General features: G+C 36.7%; 2 protein-coding genes across 6 annotated transcripts; both read right to left on the reverse strand.

Moving 5' to 3' along the window:
* Positions 1 to 423: 423 nt before the first annotated feature.
* Positions 424 to 11,450, reverse strand: LOC125480659 (phosphatidylinositol-3-phosphatase myotubularin-1-like). 3 transcript variants are annotated; one of them, XM_048591664.1, is made up of 19 exons: positions 11,184 to 11,450; positions 10,967 to 11,047; positions 10,655 to 10,729; positions 9,944 to 10,015; positions 8,984 to 9,053; positions 8,333 to 8,382; positions 7,269 to 7,558; positions 7,075 to 7,148; positions 6,933 to 6,996; positions 6,635 to 6,700; positions 6,281 to 6,380; positions 6,067 to 6,180; positions 5,309 to 5,478; positions 5,100 to 5,184; positions 4,220 to 4,423; positions 2,953 to 3,012; positions 2,725 to 2,789; positions 2,288 to 2,567; positions 424 to 1,535 (listed from the first exon to the last, which is right to left on the reverse strand). In XM_048591664.1, exons 1-19 carry the CDS (start codon positions 11,292 to 11,294, stop codon positions 1,017 to 1,019), a joined length of 2,550 nt encoding a protein of 849 aa, XP_048447621.1. In that variant the 5' UTR covers positions 11,295 to 11,450; the 3' UTR covers positions 424 to 1,016. The 3 variants fall into 3 exon arrangements, with proteins under 3 accessions (XP_048447621.1, XP_048447623.1, XP_048447622.1); XM_048591666.1 differs by lacking the exons at positions 10,655 to 10,729; positions 10,967 to 11,047; positions 11,184 to 11,450 and having other exon boundaries at positions 8,991 to 9,053; positions 9,944 to 9,960; XM_048591665.1 differs by lacking the exons at positions 9,944 to 10,015; positions 10,655 to 10,729; positions 10,967 to 11,047; positions 11,184 to 11,450 and adding an exon at positions 8,658 to 8,746 and having other exon boundaries at positions 8,984 to 9,031.
* Positions 11,451 to 17,312: 5,862 nt separating this feature from the next.
* LOC103941993 (protein PSK SIMULATOR 1-like) lies at positions 17,313 to 20,642 on the reverse strand. 3 transcript variants are annotated; one of them, XM_048591744.1, is made up of 3 exons: positions 20,460 to 20,642; positions 19,755 to 19,827; positions 17,313 to 19,652 (listed from the first exon to the last, which is right to left on the reverse strand). In XM_048591744.1, exon 3 carries the CDS (start codon positions 19,583 to 19,585, stop codon positions 17,768 to 17,770), a length of 1,818 nt encoding a protein of 605 aa, XP_048447701.1. In that variant the 5' UTR covers positions 19,586 to 19,652; positions 19,755 to 19,827; positions 20,460 to 20,642; the 3' UTR covers positions 17,313 to 17,767. The 3 variants fall into 3 exon arrangements, with proteins under 3 accessions (XP_048447701.1, XP_009350464.1, XP_009350463.1); XM_009352189.3 differs by lacking the exon at positions 19,755 to 19,827 and having other exon boundaries at positions 20,464 to 20,642; XM_009352188.3 differs by lacking the exon at positions 19,755 to 19,827 and having other exon boundaries at positions 20,460 to 20,641.
* Between the last annotated feature and the right edge of the window lie 1,469 nt (positions 20,643 to 22,111).

The following is a 22,111-nucleotide window of genomic DNA, read 5'->3' on the forward strand; positions in this document are numbered from 1 at the left end:
TGTTCTACAGATACCGATGACGTGCAACGCTCACCGGCCGTGCATCAACGATGGTAGGGGGTGTTCATGAGTTGGGGTTCTGATTTAGGATTGTGAAATCAAAATAATGTTAGTGGGTGGAAGATTAAAGGGCTAAAATCAAGGAGGTTTATTTCACTTTAAGAATGTTTAGGTGATCGTACCTCAGTTAAGAGAAGATTAATGCACAGGGTTCTTATCGAAATGCATTCTGCGAGTCGTTGATACAATGTAATCGCGATTTTAAGCGTCACCGGTTTGGCAAATCGCTACTTTCGCACACGAATCGATCGACATGGCACCCGTACACCACATTTACAATTCACACGGGTATGAATATTTGACAAAAAAAGGGGGCTCAATTGAAACAATTACAAAATCATTTAAGTCGGTCCGGATTTTCACTAAAAGTAAAATTTTATTGCATCCGAAGTCCTGGTATACATCATTACTGGCAAAAACAACGTTACAATACATAAATCGGCTCGAAAACTAACCTCATTTAGGAGATAAAATTGCCTCATTTACAATTAACCGTACAAGCACCAACCAAAAATGTAATGAGCCACTTAGTACTACAATGTAGTAGTGTTCATCTTCACTTGAGAGTCCTCACTCCTCAGCTAACTCTACATCCTCTGTACAATATATCTTGAGACCCATATTCATATTATCGGTCCGTCCTTCGTCGTTCCTCTCGTGTTCACTTTAGGGCATCCTACCAAAAATCTTGGAACTATCCTAAAAGAAACTTTGAACTCTATATGGGAATTTCCAACGTTGCAGGAGTAGTGAGGTTGGTCTGATACCTCCAAGAATGCTCCAAGAGAGATTATATTCACATACCCCAAATTACTTCTCTCACACATTTTTAATTTTTTAATATTTTCTACACACCACTAACACTTGATAAAAAATTATTAAAAAATTAAAAAGATATGGAAGAAGTAATTTGGGATGTGTGAATATAATCTCCCATGCTCCAAATTTAGATACTATTATTTCGGCTGGAAATAGCTATCGTAAATAGAAAGTTTATCAAAATCCTCGTAGTTAGCCTTTAGTCCGAGAAATTGGCTACCCAACTGAGCACAACCAGCGTCTGGCCACCGGCAGCCCCCACCTCGCATGCGTAACGGGCATAACGTTTCACATACTCGCCCGACTGGGTTGCTGGAAGCATCATCATCTGCCATAACTGTGATCGAAACAGAGAGGTCTGATTTCTCATCGCGCTGCACGGTGCCATCCGCTTCTCTTTTTAAATAGTAAGGTGACTTGTGCGAAGGTTCAATTTGGCTGCTCTCGATGTCAACGGTGCAATCTCCGCTGTTTGAAAAGTGGACCTTGCATCCCAGTGATTGTACAGCTCGCTTTATGGCCTCACTTTCCTTGGTTGCCCTCCTGGCCATCTGCTTAACTGAGCTGCTAACTTGCTTCTCATTTTGCAGTTCTGCGGTTAATGATTCCATCATGGTGGCGATTTCTTTAGCTTTCCTTTCTGCCATTTCTTTTTCCTGCAAGGAGTATTAGAGCCAGTGTAAAATCTTATTATTCAAGTCGCATAAGCAAAGGTAACATGCCATTTAAGTTTTGGGAAACAAACGATCAGAGATGTACGAAACATAAACCACCATCTTCCACAAACATATTAGGCTTGCCAATAAACAAAAATTTATCAACTATACCAATCTCTCGTTGGCCTTTAAAATGTTTAGATCAACATCATTGACCTGCTTGACACAAGTACTCATTATATTCAGGTTGATTTACCAAATAATTGACCTACAATCCAAGCAATAAAATAATCATGTCATATTGACATGAAGAATGGCAAAAATGCCGAAAAGCCACTCGGGCTCAATTTCACAAACAACAATCTACAGTAAAAAGTTTTGGCTGACATGATGATCAATGGCAACTGACAGATATTATGAATAAAAGATTTAACCACAAATATTTCAAATTGTTTTTGTTTTCATTTCCTAATCCAGATTGTATGCCTTCTTGCTGCAGTTTAGCTAGAATCTTGATCAGTTGGTTTTTCAGTTTTCCTAGAGACCAAAGAGAGCCTTATTCTTGAATTTCTATTACCCAAAAAAATGGGGCAACCTAAACACGACGTAATTATTAAATAGGCCAGATACAACATGGCGCAATTGCAAGCCCTACACAAGATCAAGAACGCTCCCTCTCTTAGAATAAGACTAGAGAAGGGGATTTAGAGGAAAAATTTTAGAAGCCAGAATCCAGAAGTAAGAATTATTACCTTTTGTAGTTCAGAGAACTTAACATCCATTTGCCTAAATTGAGCTTCAACCCCTCCAGTTTGAACCTCTGAGGGACAAGCCCAACGAAGATGGAATTGAGGCCAGAGAGTTGGTGCTAAAGCTGCTGCTGGAGGTAACAGTGGACCATCGTGTTTTAATGGATCATAAAAGTAGTTATAGTGCACATGAGAACTTCCCTGTGAAGCACGTAAATCAGCCAAATATGCCCACATGCATCCACAAGCTTCAGGTACACCACATAGCTGCCTCTCCCTTTCACTGAAATACATAAGCAATCGGGAAAAAGTACTTTTAGTACTTGAATAATAGTTTGCGTCAGAAGTCTCTGGGTCAACTATTCTATCAAATAACTTTTGCACGGTCAACTTGTTTTTCGAGAAGAGACGCAAAACATGCTTTATTTCAAACTTCTTACCTATTACAGAAGAAGTTTCCAAAGCGACACGATAGAACACAGTCCAATAGATCAACCAGAAATGCCTTGTAAAAAAAATAGTAGAAACTTTAATGAGATATTGTTCCCTGACCACAAAGGAAGATTATAAAAACAGATAAAGTTGTTCCATGACACATTCAACTGCATTCGTGAGCAGTTTCATCAACAAAAGAAAAATGAGTGCACTTATGAAAGAAGGATGCATACCGAAGAGAACTCAAAAGAAAAAGGATACATCCGCAGCAATTGTGAAACACAATCAACCCACTGCATCAGAAAAGCATAAGATTAGTGACTATACAGCAGAGAAAAGAAATAAAAAAAAAGTTCTGGTGCAACATGTTCGAAATCTCAGACCATTCCTCAAAATTAAGCACTTGGCGTTGTTTCAAGTGGAAAGGACAAACTTGACAGAAAAATGTAAGTTGACTGAGAGTGAACCGCTGCAGAAATTCAACAGAGAAGTAGTAACATTTCTTTGACAATTTTGGTAATACTTGATTGCTTATTGACAGTAACTCTTACATCTCTCAATTAATAAGCGTGGCTTCTCCTATTTACCCACAAGACAACATGAAATAACAAACAAACGATGCATTTCTAACTAGGAACCTCAAAAACATATAGAATTGCACAGGTTGTACTTTATTGTAACCAATGTTGCATGGGTACTCTGTTTTTTTGGGGTTATTGGGAGTATCAGACTCGGATACCCCTTGATTACGTAAAATCGACTATCTGTTGAATACGGATGTTGAGGACACGAGGTGGATACGGTCAAGGATATGATTGGGGTGTTTTGCAACTTCCTTTTAAAGAGGGGTCAGATTGGCTATTTTTGAAAAGGCCAAACGTCACAAATGATCCTTGTGGTTTATGGTAATTGTTACTTTAAGTGCCATGGTTCAAGTTTTGTCAATTTTTCCGTTATGATTTATTTAAGAAACCAACTTTGGTCAAGTGTTCAATTTTCTTCAATTCGTATAACTTGGCATCCACGTGGGCTTCACGTTCAAGAGCATTATCTTCCTCTATCCAATCTCACTTATAAGTTGGTATATGAAACAACTTTTGTGGGTGCATTAGAGAATTGAAACAAAGATTTTTTGGGTTTACTTGAGTGAAATTATCGTGATTCCAGATGATTGTGGGATTGGACATAAAAATACTAAAATGCCCATATACATGACACACGTGGTTGCCAAGTTACACAAAATGATGAAAATTGAACATTTAACTAAATTGATAATAGAAGTAAATCACATGAGAAAATTTTAGTACACCACAAGGACGATGAAGAAGAAGAAAGCCTGTATAAAACTTGAAGATGAATACTTGATTTTATTGTGTTCCATTTGTGTGAATCAATTGATATTTGGTAATATGATGAATGAGTTCTTTTTTGGCTTAGAAGTATAAGAATAGTGAGTTGAATTTTAATGCACTAATTATGTACCAATATAAAAAGGCACACCTGCAGAAATATGGGAGAATAGTTATTTGAATTCTGTGAATGAGAAGGCGCTTGAGATGCTGACTGGCGACTGGGTGATGATTGGAGATTCGGAGCAGAGTACTGCCTTGTTAATTCAGAAGGCATGTTGCCACTTCCTGCTGGCATGCCAACTCGATCTGCAAATGGGTGACCAAATGCTAGCCAATCTTTCTCAACGAGTGCCTGCATCAAAGCAAATAATTAAAATATTTTATAGTCACTTCAAAATCAAAAAGGAAAATTGTGAGTCAAAAGACAGACAACCGTAAACAACCACATGTTTAAACTAAAACACTTCAAGTCATACTTGTGTCTGACTGAAATCAAGTGATAAAAAAAATCTCTGGGTGTGGTCTGATTGCCTTCTACAAATGGGACCCCCACCTATTCCGTAAGGAATTAACAGAGGCCTAGACAATTAGACACAAGTGTTTTAATACTTTAGGTAGTAGTGTTAAAAAAATGGAAAGGTTGTGTCCATTTTTGAAGTGACCCCAAACCTCAGGGGTGTATTTTGTAATTAGCTCTAAAAAACAGTTGATGATTCGACTTAGAATTCACACTTTAATGTACCACTCTAAATCCCCCTAAACCTCACTAAATACAAAACCATTTGTTGATAAAATAAAAATTAGCAGCTGTTCATGCCTGCAGTGCAATTGACACTCCAGTGTCAAAAGTGCAGAAGGACTACCTCCAGAAGGCCCAGAACAGAAAAAGAAATGCACTCCTTTTAACATAAATGTGTTCCTCTTACAGGTTTTTCCATATTTTTCCAAAATAATGCATATACCCATGAAATCGAAGAAAAACTAGCATCACAAAACAGGGTATCTTTCCAAGTATGTCCAGCAGATACCTGAAACCCAGTTAAAGTACGATAGTATGGATCAAGCAACAAATTGGCAAGTGAAATCAGCTGAGTGGTCCTGTCCCATCCATCACTAAACAAAAGAATTGCAAATTTAGAGGTTAAAACACCAAAAATGGACAGATAAAAAAAGAAAAAAGAAAAATGGAAAAACTGAAACAGCCAGTTTGATAAAGTACAAATATAATAGACCTTACCTACAATGTACAAGCACTGATGCCGACTCCAAAGCAACACGAGCAGCAATCCAAGCAGAACCAGCCAAGACACTTTGAACGTGTATTAACCAACCACTGTCCCCCAAAGTTGACACTGAAGCAGACATACTGCTAAGGTTGCCTCCACCCCACGTCCATCCACCATTTCTCTGTCAATATTAACAAGTAAAAAACATAAATTATCTCCCACGTCAAATAACATTTTTTTATTTATTGATCAAGAAAAAGGCCATAACAAACTTGATCTTTCACCACTATAAATTTTATCTAATAAATTTTTTTCCTCTCAAAAGAAAAATATTCACATTCCCTGTTTCTTAGCAAGCCTTAGGACCCGTTGGAAAAGACACTTTGAGACACATGGGGCCACAGGTCCACAACCTCTGAGTTCTCCAAAAGTACTTCCATTTCACTTTCAGATATAATCCATCTACTTTTAGAATTGACGCCTTCTTTTATATTATAAATAACTCCCATTTGGTATCAACCATACTTATTGCGGAGTTTAAAAACCATAATTAAATAAAGTTTTACATGTAGACCTGATATGAGGTCAGCTCTCAAATCCTTACTCTACCCATCAATACAAGTAACTTTGATCTTTGACCAAAAAAAGAGTAGCTTTGATCAACAAATACAACATACTTCATAGCTATGCTATCAGAATATAAAAACTTAGAGAACCACAATTTAACACAAATAAAAAGCCCAGATATTCATAAGATATCAAAACTAACCAAGAAAGATGACATTCCATCCGAAGAAGCTGCACCATGAGTGTCTAAGTAGTCTCTGAGTCGGGCAAAGCTCTCTCTCATCGCATGTATGTTGTCTATCCCAAAAAAAACTATCTGATACGCCCCCAAAAAATAAATAGTATGTTAAAGTTATATAATTTTGATATTACACACCCACAGATGTATAAATAAAAAATCCATAACTTAGAGATACCTCAGATTGAAGATAATTTGAAGATGACTCAGAGCCACCTCCCATAGCACCATTAGCTAAAGCATTCTTTCGAGGTCTTGCATCAGCTATATATAATTTCCTGGAAGATGTAGAAAAAACCAAACATTTTTACTTAAATCACAAAATATAAACATTCTGAAATGAAACAACATAAAAGAGAATGTGCTCTTTTTTGTTATTATTATTGAAACACATTAATGTTTGTTGCTTTGCAACATTGACCCATTAGCAATAAAAGTCATTAATAAGTAGATGCAACAAGAATAACTGAACGTGAAAAAGTAACACTGAAAAAAGTTCGAGGCAACAAGTTGAAGAAAAATTATCACTTACCTCCGTTTACCTCTTGTACCAGCAAGCTTAGTGCAAAGTGCAGCAACAATCTTTTCATCTGTGTTGCTGCAGACAAGTTAATGCATGCGAATATGCGATCAACACCAATTTCATAAAAATCATGCACAATATAGGATAGTATATAGGTGCTCTAAATTCCAAGAATTAAAAGTAAACTATATATGTATAATATCATTCCTTTACCGGGTTGTCCTACTGACAGATGTCAACCATATCTACTCTCTGTGTGTGCAAAAGGTGATAGGAGATTTCATTTTCAAAAGATAGATAATATTACCTCCTCATATTCATCATGAGACCAACCAAGGGTTGGGATGAGCGTGCAAGAACTGCTCCAGTTTCTGTAAGTTGCCAAGAATGTAAGGACAAAAGGGATGAATAATACAACAAACAGAGCAACAAAAGGACTTTTTGCATACTTGGATCACACCATGTAACTACAGGCAAGCGACCTCTTGCTCGGAAGTTGGAAGCTTGGAGTACTTCTTCATCACTAGCATCGGCAACCATGAAAAAAATTATTAGTTGTGTAGTTCCAAGGAATGAAGTAAGCCTCATTAAACCTGGAAAAACTTAGGGCAGAAGTATGAAATGATGGATCTTAAACTCTTACGTTATGGATTTTGGAACTATCAAGGCAAATGGATAACTCTGGCACATTATATAGCTGGAATTTATACTACTTATTCTCCACAAATCATTAGAAAATGTGAATGAACCATCTTCAATCATATCCATCGATGGTTGTTGGAACCCTTTTCCAAGAAGCCGAAGATACTCATTTAGTAACCGCACCTTTGGGCTGGTGTTAAAAAATTTGGATGGTCCAGACACAAAAGCATAAAGATCCCACAGATTTGCTGGCTTTGTACACCTTACTAATGCATCAAATATTGCACGTCTCTGCAAGTTTTTTGTTTTTAAATACCCATGTTATACAACTGTTCACAACTTCAAATGCAATAAGCAACTAACAATTTACCATGATATTGAAAACCTTTACACACCAGTAAGATTCTTTCAAGGTTATGGGCATAAAGTATAGACACAAGAAAGGCAAGTACATAAATCGCTTAATCTCTCAAGTTTAATTGTTTATGTACTCTATAGATAATACTTTTTTTTCTACACATGTGGTCCAGACATCCAGAAGTGCTGCCCTGACAATGACGCTGCCAATAGCAGTAACCAATTTGGCTTCAGCTGTTACTGGTTGCAGCTTTAGCTGCATTTATTTCCATCACAATATGGGTGAGACTGCCCAACATATAACTCAAATTCTGTCATTTTTTGAAAATTTGAAGCTAAAGCCTCACTTTTCATGACATGCAAAGGACAGTCCATCCCCCCGTACCGACCATCAGTATTCACTTTCAACTGATATGTTAAACGTAGTTTCAGCTATAATAAACTGCAAGCGTTCTTTATTTATGACGACTACTATCAGTTAAACATTCAATCTAATGAAGAGCAGTCAAGGGATATTATGAAGTGCGATTTGACGTAAAAAAGAAAAGTTTGACTTAAATTGATGATATTAGTTTTTGAGAGTGATGTTCAGTTTTGTCACAACATTTGCAAAACCATAGATATAGAAGATACAAAACCTTTAACAGATATAGACTGGAATGGACCACAATGCAAAAGTATCGAGAAGTATTCACAAAAATAATTTACCTGCCTTGTTTTAGGACGAAACCCAAAGACAATGGTCCTCATGTCTTTACCTGCGAAGTATAAATGCATAAAACTATTAGTTCTCTCAAGCGCAGAAGACCTATCACTGGACTAACAAGCTATATTTACTGAAATATATGAGTATCAACGTAAAGGATGCCATGAGCAACTAGCCATACTTGGACCCACCACTCCAGTAGCGACTATGAAATTAAAAAGAGAATTTTTCTTGCACAAAGTATAGACAACTGCACAACTTAACCTTATTAAATAAAACATCTTAATCTCCCAAAAATCAATTAATGAAGAGTCATAATTAACTAACATAATCCCTTCTGTCAAGATGGCCATATGTGGGAAGGTGAATAAGAACTGTTTGAGAAAATCAAAGCAGACCAGGGGGAGAACTTTGGCCTGTATAAAACCGACAACATTTAGAGGCAGTGAGCCAAATAACAATGTCATTGCAACGAACACCAATACTATAGTGGTCTTGAGGATTTCTATATTGTTTAACAAACATATCTAACATAGAAACCACACCTCTTTTCATAACACAATCTTCAAATGATACTGAATCTCACATGATAACCAATTAAACAACAAAAGAATTAATAAAAATTTACATAAGTACTTCATATTAAATCGTACCAATGACCTGAAGAAGTCGTCTTGATGGACTCTTTTCAGATTGACGAGGGGTTGACTGATTCTTTACGACCTACAAAGTCAAAGAAATACAATGAACTGGCTATGTCCACATCCCAAAGAGAAACACTACACTACAGGTGAAAACTATATTGAAAAATAAATAATTGACAGAGTCTGATCACTGACAGACATGTATGAACTGTCTTAAAGCTCTGTCATCTCACAAAATACGGCAACAAGTGAATTTATTCTCTCAAAACAAAAATGTGACAAGGAGTGCAGAGATAGATGGTGCAAAAGAATGTCAAAATGGGCAGATCACTGGCGTATTGGTGGTAGATCACCTGAGAAGTGGAACAAAGAATTGGGAAAGCATGAAGGACAACACCTGATGGAGTTGGAAAGAACTTGGATGGGGAGAGCTTTGATATTAAAAATGTAATCAAATATTTCGTATTGACACATGGCATGTTTACTTACTTGGAATGGGGTAAGTCATGAATTGAAGAAGGGAAAGAAGGAATGTGTATGGGATTGACTAGTCCCCCTAGTTAATATTATTCCTGATTTTTCTGATATTTGATAACAGATTTTAATGAGGAACCCACACTTTTTTTTTATTCCATATGAGTTAGTAAACACAGGGAAGTCAGAAATTAGAATAATTCCAATACCCATGTTTTAGTAAACGCAAGAAAGTCAAGACCGGGAAAGATTTTCCATGTAAGTAAACATGCCCACGATTCTTTTTAATAAAAAAATATTAACACAGTTAAAAATATGTGACCAGGCATCTCATAAGCTTTCCTCAATTAATTTCATCTCTAAATCTTTCAAAGATGCAAGACTCTTAGAAAGGTTATAGATACAAATGTATTGGAGATTGGAGCACCACAGACAAGTTTATCACAAGACTTGTTTGTCTACAATAAAAATGTATAAATGGAGATTAGAACTTACAATTTTGGTGAACTTCTCAATTGTTGCCAAAGGTATCGTGCCAAGAGCAATAACATTTCTTGTTCCCTCACTCTAAAAACAAAAGTAAGAATATCAAATTAGCTATTTTGGGTATACATGGGAACAACATATACACCAACAACATCATTATATTGCAGACGATTATATATATATATATATATATATATATATTTATGTACTATATCTTTTACATTCCTCATAACTGCAAACAACTTATGCGCTAACAATTTCACTAGCAGTAACAGAAACAAGTACAAAACCTAACAAATGCAATGGCTACTACAAGACTTTTTTCTTTATCCTTTTATTAATAAATCTTGAAGGTTTCTGTCTCCCTTTTTTTGTTTTTCAATTTTTCCATCACCTTCTTCCTTCTCATCATATGCACCAATTGCACAGATACTCACTCAGGTGATTGGCCCAAGGGGTAAATTCCAGACCTTAAATATAACAGCATCTGCACGCACATATCTAATTTCTGCTCCCCCAATCTCATCTGTTTCAAACTAACTCTTCTAACAGAACTCACTCTAGATTGCCGCATTACTAACATGAACGTCATTGTTACCAAAATTACTCCTCTTGAAACATGAATTTCACTCGGGGCATGCATTAAACAAACAGAACGAAACTTCAGAATGAAATGCACTTGAAAATAGCACATATTCACATATCACATGAACCACTTACCAGGAATAAAAGACGAAAATTGGTCACTATCAAGGTCCCTGCCTCATCCGTATTAACAAGAACAACTCCATACCCCTAAAAGTAAATTTCGAATATCAGAAAACTTCACCGGCATCCCATTAATTAATAAAGAAAACACCAAATTACATCCATCTTTGTTGGTACTTGTAATTAATGACATAGGAATCCTCCACAGCTATACTTAATTAATCGAGAATTCGGAAATACAAGAAGAAAAGAATTATATTGTAATTAAACTATTAGTATAAGAAAATTCACTATTTCAGCTTATTATTCAATAATCCAATGTACCTCAACTTGGACTTGCTCGGCTTCAAGCAAGCACTCCAATTTTACATGCGAAACGGACTGCGAAATGGACCGCGAAACAGGCTGTAAAACAAAATTAGAAAACAAAATGTGGGAATTGAAGATTACGAACAAAATTCAAAGTGAAGGAGGAACAAAATTTGAATAAAAATTGAAAATTCATGGAGAAAGATCCCTAGAAGTGGAGAGAGAAGAGGACCTCAATGGTCCAGTCGAGGGCGTCCCAGAGGCCAGTGGCCTCCATTTTCTGGGACTCGGAAGAGTCCCTGAGAGGCGTTGATCGACCTGAACGGTGCTTCGGTGCTGCCATGCCGCGAAGGACGCCGTTTGTCCGACTTTCGACAAGATAATGGAAGAGAGAGAGAGAGAGAGAGAGAGAGAGACGTGAGGTTTCTCGTCGTTTTATTGGTTGTTTGTTGTTGGCGGTGAATGAATCGGCGGAGGGAGGGAGGGAGGGGAGAGGGCTTTACCACCAGCCTTTCAAAGAAGTAACGGTTCGCACGCGATGTATTTTTTCAAAATATTATTATTTTATTATTATTTGCGTGTACGAACCACCCTTCACACACTCTCGCCTTTTGGGTTGGTAAATGAATTTTAATTTTACTAAAACGGTAGAGCCCAAAAAAAGTAACAGAGCATACGAGGGGAGCAAATGAAGGCCTTGAAAACTTTATCGTTCAACAGCAAGGGATATTTTTAGGTGAGAAAAGTATTGGCAGGAGAGCAACTTTCATCAAACTGCTAAATTATGATAATGATGGTATTTTGTATCATGCAAGTCCTTTTTATAGATAAAGTTTGCAATAAAAGTTGCAAATCAACAAAAGTTTGCAACAAAACTTACTCTAACGTAAGACTCCTGAAATCATAATTAGGGCATGTAAAATTAAAGATTATTCGACAAATATGGTAAACACCACAGGTACTCTCCTAGGGTATCTAATTCGTAAGCTCTAATACCATTTTGTCACACCTCGACCTGCAAATAAGAACTATTCACGAGTTAGAGTGTGAGTCATAACTTAACTATAAAAATAAATTTTACAGCCAAGATATGGTGAAAAAATAAAATTAAATATCATATATCATATAACAAAATCTTACATTCAATTTATCGAATACGCAGCGGAATAACAATAGTGCACAAATTAATTCACAACAAAAACTACCAATTAAATAATAATTAAATCGTAACAATTCTTTCAAATGCATGAAATACATGCAAATAAGATGGATGAATGCACTCACTCCCTTCTAATCCCGCTAATACTAAGGCATCCAAGCTTGCACGTCTCATACCATGCTTATACCATTTGGCTTTGAATACCTTAGAATATGAGTTGACTCTCGTTCATTCCTTAAGATCAATTTTCAAAATTTATTTCTCCATTTCCACTTTATTTATATAGGCACTTTCCCCGATGCCCAATTGTATATTCAAACCCTTCCCCCTACGCTTGACATATACAAGATTTCATTATTATATGTTCAAGGCATTCTCAAAGTCCTTGAATATCTCCATAACTCAAACACTTTACACAACTCAACATCTCAACTCTTTTTCTTACTTTGCAATGCATATATATATGTGCACGTGTGCATGTGCGTGTGTCATGTTCACATAGATATTAATAATCACATTTTCTTTAACAAGCTTGCAAGCTTCAACATAAATTAAATTGAGTACTATAATCATAAATCAACAACAAAGTAATATCTTTAACAACAACATAAATGATAAACAATATGTTACCATTTCCTCCTTTTTTATTGTATCCAATTTCATTTCCTCCCCTCTTGTTCTCTTTCTTCCTTTGCCACTTCCCCTTGCTCTTCGGAGATGTTGGCCTTCACGTTGGACGAGAAGGCTAGCTCAACCGAACATCAACTGTTCGAACTAGCGTACAAGTCAGCACATATTTTGGATTCTTGTGGTCTTTGGATATGTCATAGAAGAGATGGTAAGGAACAACTGTTTTGAAGGAAGTGTCTCTGTTTGATCTAAGGAAGTTGGAGTTTTGAAGATCTAAACATAACTGCAGGGTTTTCTGCGGATTTTCAAGCCTGTGATAGCATTTCAAGGATCTGGAATGAATGGACTGTTGGATCTTTCTGGGATTTGGATATGTTATGGTAGAGAGGAATAGGAACAACTCTTATGAAGAAATATTTCGATCTGTGCTACGAAAATAGGGTTTTGGTACTCATAACATGACTGTCCAGTTTTTAGCAGAATTGGAGACTAGGTTGGTATTTGAAACATATGGGACAATCTCACCATTGCAATTTCATGAAATTTGGATATGTCATGATAGAGAGACAGACAAACAACTTTCATGAAGGAAGTACTTTGATATAAGATACAGATGATGGTTTTTTGATCTGTTAAATAGGTTGGACGAATTTCTAGTTTTCATATATCTTTCTTTTGATAGATGAAAATGATGGTGAGTTTTGGAGAGATTTGTTGGGTGAGCTCTCATGCATTTTTTGGGATTTGTCTCTCACTTATTGTACAACATTCTTAGGGAAAGTAAAGGGAGATTTTCGATGGGCGGTGTCTCTGGACTCCCAACTGGATTGGGCAAGTTTTGAGCTATGTCGTATGGTTTGGTGGGCTCTATAGGGGGCTCGTAACGACAAGCTCTGGAACTATAAATGCAACTGACCTGATTTGATTATCGTCAGAGCACTGAGTTGGTGGCAGGTTTTAGAGGAGGCTTCTACCACAACCCCAATTATCCGTGCACCACTCCCTACCTCAATGTGGAAACATCCCCCCTTTGGTTGCCTCAAAATCAACATTGATGGCGCTTAAAGGGAGGCCCATCGTAAGGGTGGAATCGAGGTAATCATCTAGGATGATACATGGGACTTTATAGCGGCTCTTTCCAGGACCTTCGAGTTTGTCTCTTCACCCATTCACATCGAAGCCTTTGCGGTTCGTGAAGGGCTCTTATTGGCTAAGCATAAGGGTTTCCAAAATTTTCTCCTTGAAACTGGTTCTCTCCAAATCTCCAAAGCTTTGAATTCGACTTCACCGGATATGTCTTTCAATGGACACATCATTGAGGAATCAAAAGCTCTGCTCGCTGAGGTCACTGGAGCTAGTGTTGCCCACGCTTGACGCCAACACAACGGGGTTGCTCACCGCCTTGCTCGCGACATTGTCTTCATCATATGATTGCTCTTGGTTCGAGGAACCTCCCGATATCATCATTGATGTCTTGTACTTCGAGAGTTGTAATTAGGGGCTACTGGTTTTCCTGCTTTTGGTTTGGCCTATGTTATTTTGCTTTGGTTTTCCTGGTCTCTGTAATGATCCCAAGGAGTTTTTCTCCTTTTGCAATATATATCGCGGCTTTCAAAAACAAAAAACAAAAATATGAAAGGGAGAATGACATTTTGTTGGAGTTGTTTCTTTTATTTCTTCTTCCTCTCTCTTCTCTCCATGTCCATTCCGTTGGTTCTAACTCCTTCCTTTATAGGGATTTAATGACATCTTCCATCGCATCTAGTTTTAGGAGAAAGCTCCCAAGTGTGCCATTAGAAAGAAACCAAGTATTGTGTGAATCATTACCATGAAATGTGTTCCAATAACAAGGCAACAAGTGTTGTCCTAATCATTAAGAATGATAAGTGTTCAAGTGACAAAGCAACATGTGTTGTTCTAATCATTAACAATGATATGTGCTTCAACGGAAAAGCAACAAGTGTTAAGTTAATCATGAACAAATGAATAACATGCAAGATGGATGCAAGCATCAAAGGCCACGTAAAAGTTTCTCTCAAGTTATGCTTGATAGACTTGCATTGGAGTGAGAATATTGCCCAAATGATTAAGATTCCTTTATATTGATGAGTAAGCACTTCTTATACCACAAAAAGTGCCTCATGCATGCTAATATACGCACGCACGTAGTCATAGACCTCCCACCTCTTCATTTTAGAGTGGTGAATAGTCACCAATCATTAACTCCTAATGATTACAAACTTGCCAAACTCACCCTTGTTTGGTAAAAATATCAAGCCAATCCCATATAATCACACTTCTCCAATTCAAACTAAAAACATCTCTTATTACATAAAAACATGAAATAATACTAGCTAGTTTTTGAAATAATTTTGTAGTAAAATGAACTTACGATGAGACTAGTTTACATATCGAAAGTACAGATTCTTGCACATACACATACACATTTATAATCTTTTTTTATTTTTAAATACGGGGTATTACATTTCTCTTATTTTCATATTTAAGAGGAGGTCAATCATCCATGTGACTAACCAAAACAAAATTTGATGATTGATTTTTGGCTAAACTCCCCTTCTTTTTAACCTCTGAATTCTTTTAAATTCATTACTAAAGAAAGTAATTTTCACTTGTAAAAATATATACAGTTAACAGTGACACACTCACTTTTCCATTCCCCCTTAACCAAAAATATATAAAATTATAAATAAACAAGCAAAATTACTTTCTTATGCACAACATTCCTCAACATTCCTCTTTGTAGAGACCTAATTAAACAGAAGAAAGAAAAAAAAATGCAGGTTTGGGGGAGCTACAAATTTCTTCTAAGACCATCTCCAACTCTTATGTTAAAACATAAAATTTGGGCAAATTTAACTCAGAATTTAGGTTTTAAACTAGCTCAATCATTTTTCAATGGTTGGGTCTAAAATAAGTTTTGGGTTAAAACCTAAAATTTGTGCAAATTTAAAATATTAAATACAAGAAATCCAATTGCTGAGATCAGATATGTTCAAATCTAACGGTAACAAAAAATATAATGCCCCAAAATTAAATGCAATGGCTTAACAATTAAAAAAAAATATTCAAATCAAAATTCACCCAAAAATTCTATAAATACATGTTTCATGTGGTCGGTTTAGTGAATATTCAACTCTTCTTGGAATCTAAATATTTTTAGGTTAAAATGTTTATAAAAATAAATTAGGATAATATACATAAATTTTATTTTGAAGAAAATTACCCAAAAAAAAAAACTTAGCTTAATTTATTCTTTAATAATTTCAGGCTAAAATTTAAACCAGAACCATTGTAGCAACAAAACTTTCCTGGGTTAAAACTTAAAATTTAAGTTTTAATGCAAAAGTTGGAGATGGTCTGCAACCCAGAAAACAACTAACAAAATCTTATTATGATACAACTTATACCCAATATAATACTGGGCATAATGATATCATATGATCATATATCACAATATTAATGTTACAAAAATTTCAGTGTAATAATGGAAAATGGCAAAGTGAAGAGAAAAATATTAATACATGAGAGGCGGGAGAGAAATTTTTCTGTTTGAATGATGGAATAAGGGCACTTTTGCTTATATAATTTATGATGTCAGGGTATACTTGATATTAAATACATATACTTTCTTTAAAAAAAAAAAGTGTGTATATAAATGTAGTCGTAGCTTAACAATGAATAACTTGAATCAGGGCATCAACCCCAGTGGGCCTTCGTCAGGTCGATCCCCGGGTAGGGTTCAGAACCGATCGCACGCAGTTAGGGTTTAGAACCAATCGCACAACAGCCCATCCTAACATGGAAGCCTAAATGGGGAGAATTTGGAACCAATCGCACAACAGCCCACCTTTAATTGGCATTAAAACCAGAACTAGTAGTTTGTTAGCTCTTTCTATTTCAAGGCTCACAGATGAATCCCGCGGCGGCCTCACCAATATCACGGTAAAGGCCGCACAATGCGCGGGAGGAAGAGCAGAGCAACCCACTGTTTGGTGTAGGGATTGCAGATGTAGTAGTTAGCTGGAAATTCCGTGTATTTGCAGCAACAAACTAAGTGATCAGACGTCCCTACCACATGCGGTCTAAGGTCACCGTCTTCAAAACAAGGGATGAGACTCAAAAGAAAAATCACTTTTCTCAAAGACTGGGTCACTGGACGTCGAATACACCCAGGTGGCTCTTGAAAAATTACGTTCAAGCTGGAAGATTTACTGATGGCCATGAGCTTTACGAGTCGAGCACACCAATGAAAAGACCACAATTGTCTCACTAGTTACAAGGCATGTTCTCTTTACAAGTCCATGTCTGCAGCCGGTAACTAAGCCTGCAAATCTTTTTGAAACCTAATTTGCAGACACACGCATAGCTGCTAGTAAGATTTAACACTAACCTTCCCAAACTGCCAGAACCCACTTGTAAAACATGATACATACTAAACCACTTGTCGAAACACCTTCAGAAATCTGACGGAAACAAGGTAAAGCTTACGGAAAACGTGAGGACCTGGTAACACACTAGGCTAATGGTCGAAAAAGGATTCGAGACAATCGATAAATCGAAGAGATACATAGTTTATATGCCCTTGACCTCACGATCACAATACATTCGCTAAAAAGGAACACAGAGAAAACCTTTTACACTAGATTTACAAACATTATTAAAAAAAAAAAAAACGTATAGCTGATAAATATGCACCGTACGCAGCTTAATTAAATAGGGCAAACCAGGCTGTGTGAAGAAAAGAATAGAGGAGCCATATTCCACTGGCCAGAAATCTCACCAAAAGAAAGAATGTTTGCAAGCCCGGGCTCTACCTTTTATCTTACCAAGGATGACTTCTAATACAATCTATATTGAAAGTAGCGGCTGTCTCTCCAGGACCAAGCAATGATCAATCTGTCCAACAGCATCTCGGAATCTCATTCACTAGCCATGTAAAAGCATTTGCTTAACGTGGTTAGTCGTGGAATCAAGATTTTGGTAGTTTCCACGATCTGAAAATTATACTACCCATCCACATCCAAAAATTCATCATACATTCTACTGCTTGCACTCTCTAATAGAGCTTTTGCATCGACTTCTCTGCCAAATCTCCAGACATAATTCAACCCGACAAGCAGCTCTGTAATTGTTGCTTCGATCTTTTGCTGATTTGCAAAGTAAAGGGTTTGTACCAGAAGCACATGTGTCCTGGAAACCAAGCTTTGCTGTTCAAAGCTCCTCTCGGATTGCCATCTAATCATATTGTGAGCAAGAGGCGCCAGCCACTCTAATATTCCTGCCATTGCCTCATTCCACTCTCCTGCAAGAACTGTATCATAAACTGATGAACTCAAGCTCTTACTGTAAGGCTTTAACCTGGCCCGCAATGTAGCTCTGACGTTTGCAGGCAACATATTGTACAGGTCATCTCTTGCATCAAGACCAATCAAGTGAGGAGATGCAACTAACTTCTCAATAACGATAATAACATTTGCATAGTGCAGTGCTAAGGCAGCAGCACCAAGGGTTTCGGGTGGAGCATCCAACAACCTGCCCTTGGAACTGAAGATTGATGGACCAGGATGAATTTTGTTGCCAGAGGATAGAACGTTGCCACTGGTATCTCTGGCAACATTGAGAATTGATGAACGAACACCATCTGAATTCAAGTAGCAATTGGCGACAGGTGAACTGTTTGCAGTTATCATACATCCTTTGAAAGGTCCAACTTGAGTCAACCTATTCGACTTTGTATGCGGTTTCTTCTCATGATTAGGGAGTGAATGATCATAAAACTTCCACAACTTCCTAACGGCTCGATTTGTTGCAGCAATTGGGCCTGATTTTGTTGTTGACCTCCCAAGAGGGCCCGAGTAAAAGTTGACATCTCTATTCTTTCCTGAAATAGGACCGGACTTTGCAATCGAGCCACCAAGTGGACCAGAAAAGAAATTGTTGGTTTTCTTTGTTTCCGGTGTTGGCCCTGATATATTACTAGACCTCCCAAGGGGCCCTGAAGCAAATCTTGGAAGACCATTCTCAGATGGACGCGCTGAAGATTGCATTAGTACAGAAACTGAATTGCTACGATTAATGTGATCAGAATTAATAATTCCAGAATCTTTGGTATCACCAGCGTCTGCCATTTGTTGAATTCCAAAGACATGCTTGATCCTACTGAACATCGTGAAGAGTGCTCTTGCCAAAAGGATGACTAGGTAATCATAAGTCCTGTTCCACAGAGAGACGTCTTTCAAATTCTTCACTTCCTGCCGCTTCCACACCACCTTCTTCTGAAACTCAAGTAAATTTAACCCATCTAAATCATCGGATCCTTTCATTCTCCTCAAAGTTTGTTCAAGCTCTGTAAGCACTTCCATTTCTTCATACAAATTTGCATTTGCTGAGATGAACTTCTCCATCTTCTTAGCTTTCCTTTCCATCCGCTTGAAAGAAAATTCCCATCCATAAGGGTCAACACCATGATTTATCCAATCAGTAAACGCATTCTCGAAACTCTTCAAAGCAGGATCGGTACAATTCTTCGCAAGCCTAGCCACAGATTTTGCCACATGGACCATATTCTCAATCAATTCAGCGCATATTAACCCTACAATGAAATCGTCATCCTCTGACACAAGCTTTTTTATGCCCACTGAATTTGTGATTTCTTCACTAAGCCTAGCAACCTGTTTATCGCTCAGAAACTGCCATAGATGGACCAGCTTAGACATCAAGCTTGCAACTTCAAAGGCCAAAACTCCAATCACTGCATTCTCAGAAGCAGCCTCATGCTTCTTTTTAGTCTTCCACAGAGTTCGAAACCATGATTCTGCAACCATTCTTCCACCCAGAAAACGATTTTGATATATGATCCCTAAGCCGAACCCAGAATCATGTTTCTTGACCCTGTATAAAATAACAAAACTACGATCAACTACATAAACTAATAAAATACATATACTGCACTTCATAACATAAACTTGAATAAACAACCGAACAACTTCCTACCAATTTTAATTTGCTTTTGCTCAAGGGTTTCAATTTTTCGAAAGCAACAAAACACTAGGATTTCAATAATTCCCTACATCCAAGATTCAGAACAAGTCAAATGAAAAAAAGAAAGGAGGAGATAAAACTACTCCACTCAGCAAAACCGGTTCGATCAGTATTCATTATATTAAAATCTGCTTAGCTGATGCATGAATGGCAAACCCAAAGACTCTCTCAACTACTAATCTCAGCATTATTCACATAAATTTCTACTAATCTCAGAATTATTCACATAAAAATTATATAAAAAACCAAAACAAAATAAATATTTTAGCAAAAAATTCAGAAGAATATACCCTAACACAACCTGCAAATCACAGAAAACCTAAAACCCAATACACCAATCAGTACAAAATTTCAAGATCCATTTATCAAAAACCCACAAAATTTCATTGCAATAATAACAAGATTATTATTACTATTTCTACTTGCATAAATATAAAATTCAAACTAAAAAATTAAAGCCAAATTTGCTGATTTATGTATAACAGTCTTTTATATAGTTCTGCAAATCCACACTCACTACAAAGTAAATTAAAACAATTGCGTCTTCCAAATTCTGTGCTCAAAATTTCAAATAAATTAAAACAAGAAAAACAAAAGTATGATCATATGCACCAAAATAAAATTAAACAAAATAAGTATACATGTAATAAAACTCACCGACCAAATGAAGACGAACGACTAACCAACGAATCTTTTAATCCAAAAATTAAAAATTACATCTGAGAGAGGATGAGAGGAAGTTGGAGAGAGAAAGAGAGGAAGTGGCAGGGAAGCTGCAGTGGGAAGAAGTTGAGCCACACCCCACATGGATGATGGAATGAAGAGAAGCAGAAAATGTAGGAAGACCCAAAACGAGTGATATTTAAGATACATTACTAATTTTCTACCTAATTTGCATTTCCTACCCCTCTATTCTCAATTGTTTAGACCTACCTACCCATAATTTCTCGTATCCCATTAAATTTGTCCCTTATCTTTTGTAAAATATACTTTGAGCCGAAAGTATTTCATAATTTATTCATTCTATTCTTTTCAATCTTTATTATAGGTCGTGTTTAGTTATCCTCGAATGCAAATGTGGAATTGACAAACCAATTCTCATTCCAGTGGAGATTATTTCTTCCTTGATTCCCAAGTATCAACAACAATAACAATGAAACTTTGTTCTACTAAGTAGAGTCGGCTATATGAATTCTATAACTATACTCAATTTTGCACCAAGTGGTCAGTTAGTTCCAAATACTCTATGTCATTTCTTAAAATCTCTTTCCAGTCTTCCTTGATCTTTTTCTACCCCTCTACCTTGAGCCTCTATCTCATGCGATTTCTCTAACCGGAGCCTCTGTAAGTATTCAGTTCATATGTTCAAATAGAGTGGCTCCAATTGAATATAAGATGAGAGAAAATCGATTAAAATGGTTTGGATATATGAATTAAAGACCTATAGATGCAATACTCGATGTCAATTATCTTGACTTTTCTAATTTATCCATGACATAATTTCAAACTTTCATCCAACGATCCTAATCGTTGTGAAGTTAAAAGGTGTTACAAAAATATTCTAGAGAGCAAAATTATGGAACTAATGTTATAGTTTTACTATATGGATATTTTCTCTCTAGCAGTATCTTGGTGAGATGACTTGAGAGTGAAGGCTTAGTGGTTGACGTACGACTGACTTTATGGGGTTCGATACTTTAAACTTCAAGAAGTGATGTTACACGTACCAATTAGATTGAGGTCACATAATATTAAGGGCTAGTCTAAGGGGTGTAGCATGGGAAATGATTAAGTTAGTGGCATGGGTAGTTGGCCATGGAACTCGTCATGTGAGGCCAGTCTATGAATTTTAAGTCAATTTCTTCAGAATACACGTGAAAATAGTTTTTATTTTTTATTTTTTTTTATTTTGTTTTATTAGCACACTCACATCACATATTATTGAATACGCCCACTTGCTTTTTGTTGTGAAGGTTGCACAGATTTGTGCCTTCACCATCTGTGATGGCTTGCAAATTTGCAAGCTTTGGAGATCCTTTCCTCAAATCCTCAAGGAGCAAAGGAGAAGCAAAGAAGCAAGCATCCAAGGAGAGAAGATTAAACATGAAGAAGCATCCAAGGAGCTTGGAGTGAACTTGAAGGCCCTCCATTTGAGTGATAACCTTGTAAACACAAGGACGAGCTTCAGGGGTTTGAAAGCTCAATCTCTCTTCTCTTTAATTGGTAAAGACTTTTGATTCACAACACTATGCCTTGAATATCATGGGAATAAGAATCATTTTTGAGTTCATGCCATCTTTAATAGTTAA

This window comes from the organism of the source record quoted next, unplaced genomic scaffold, assembly GCF_019419815.1.
Source record: "Pyrus x bretschneideri cultivar Hongxiangsu unplaced genomic scaffold, Pyrus_bretschneideri_v1 Contig35, whole genome shotgun sequence".
Taxonomy (NCBI): Eukaryota; Viridiplantae; Streptophyta; class Magnoliopsida; order Rosales; family Rosaceae; genus Pyrus; species Pyrus x bretschneideri.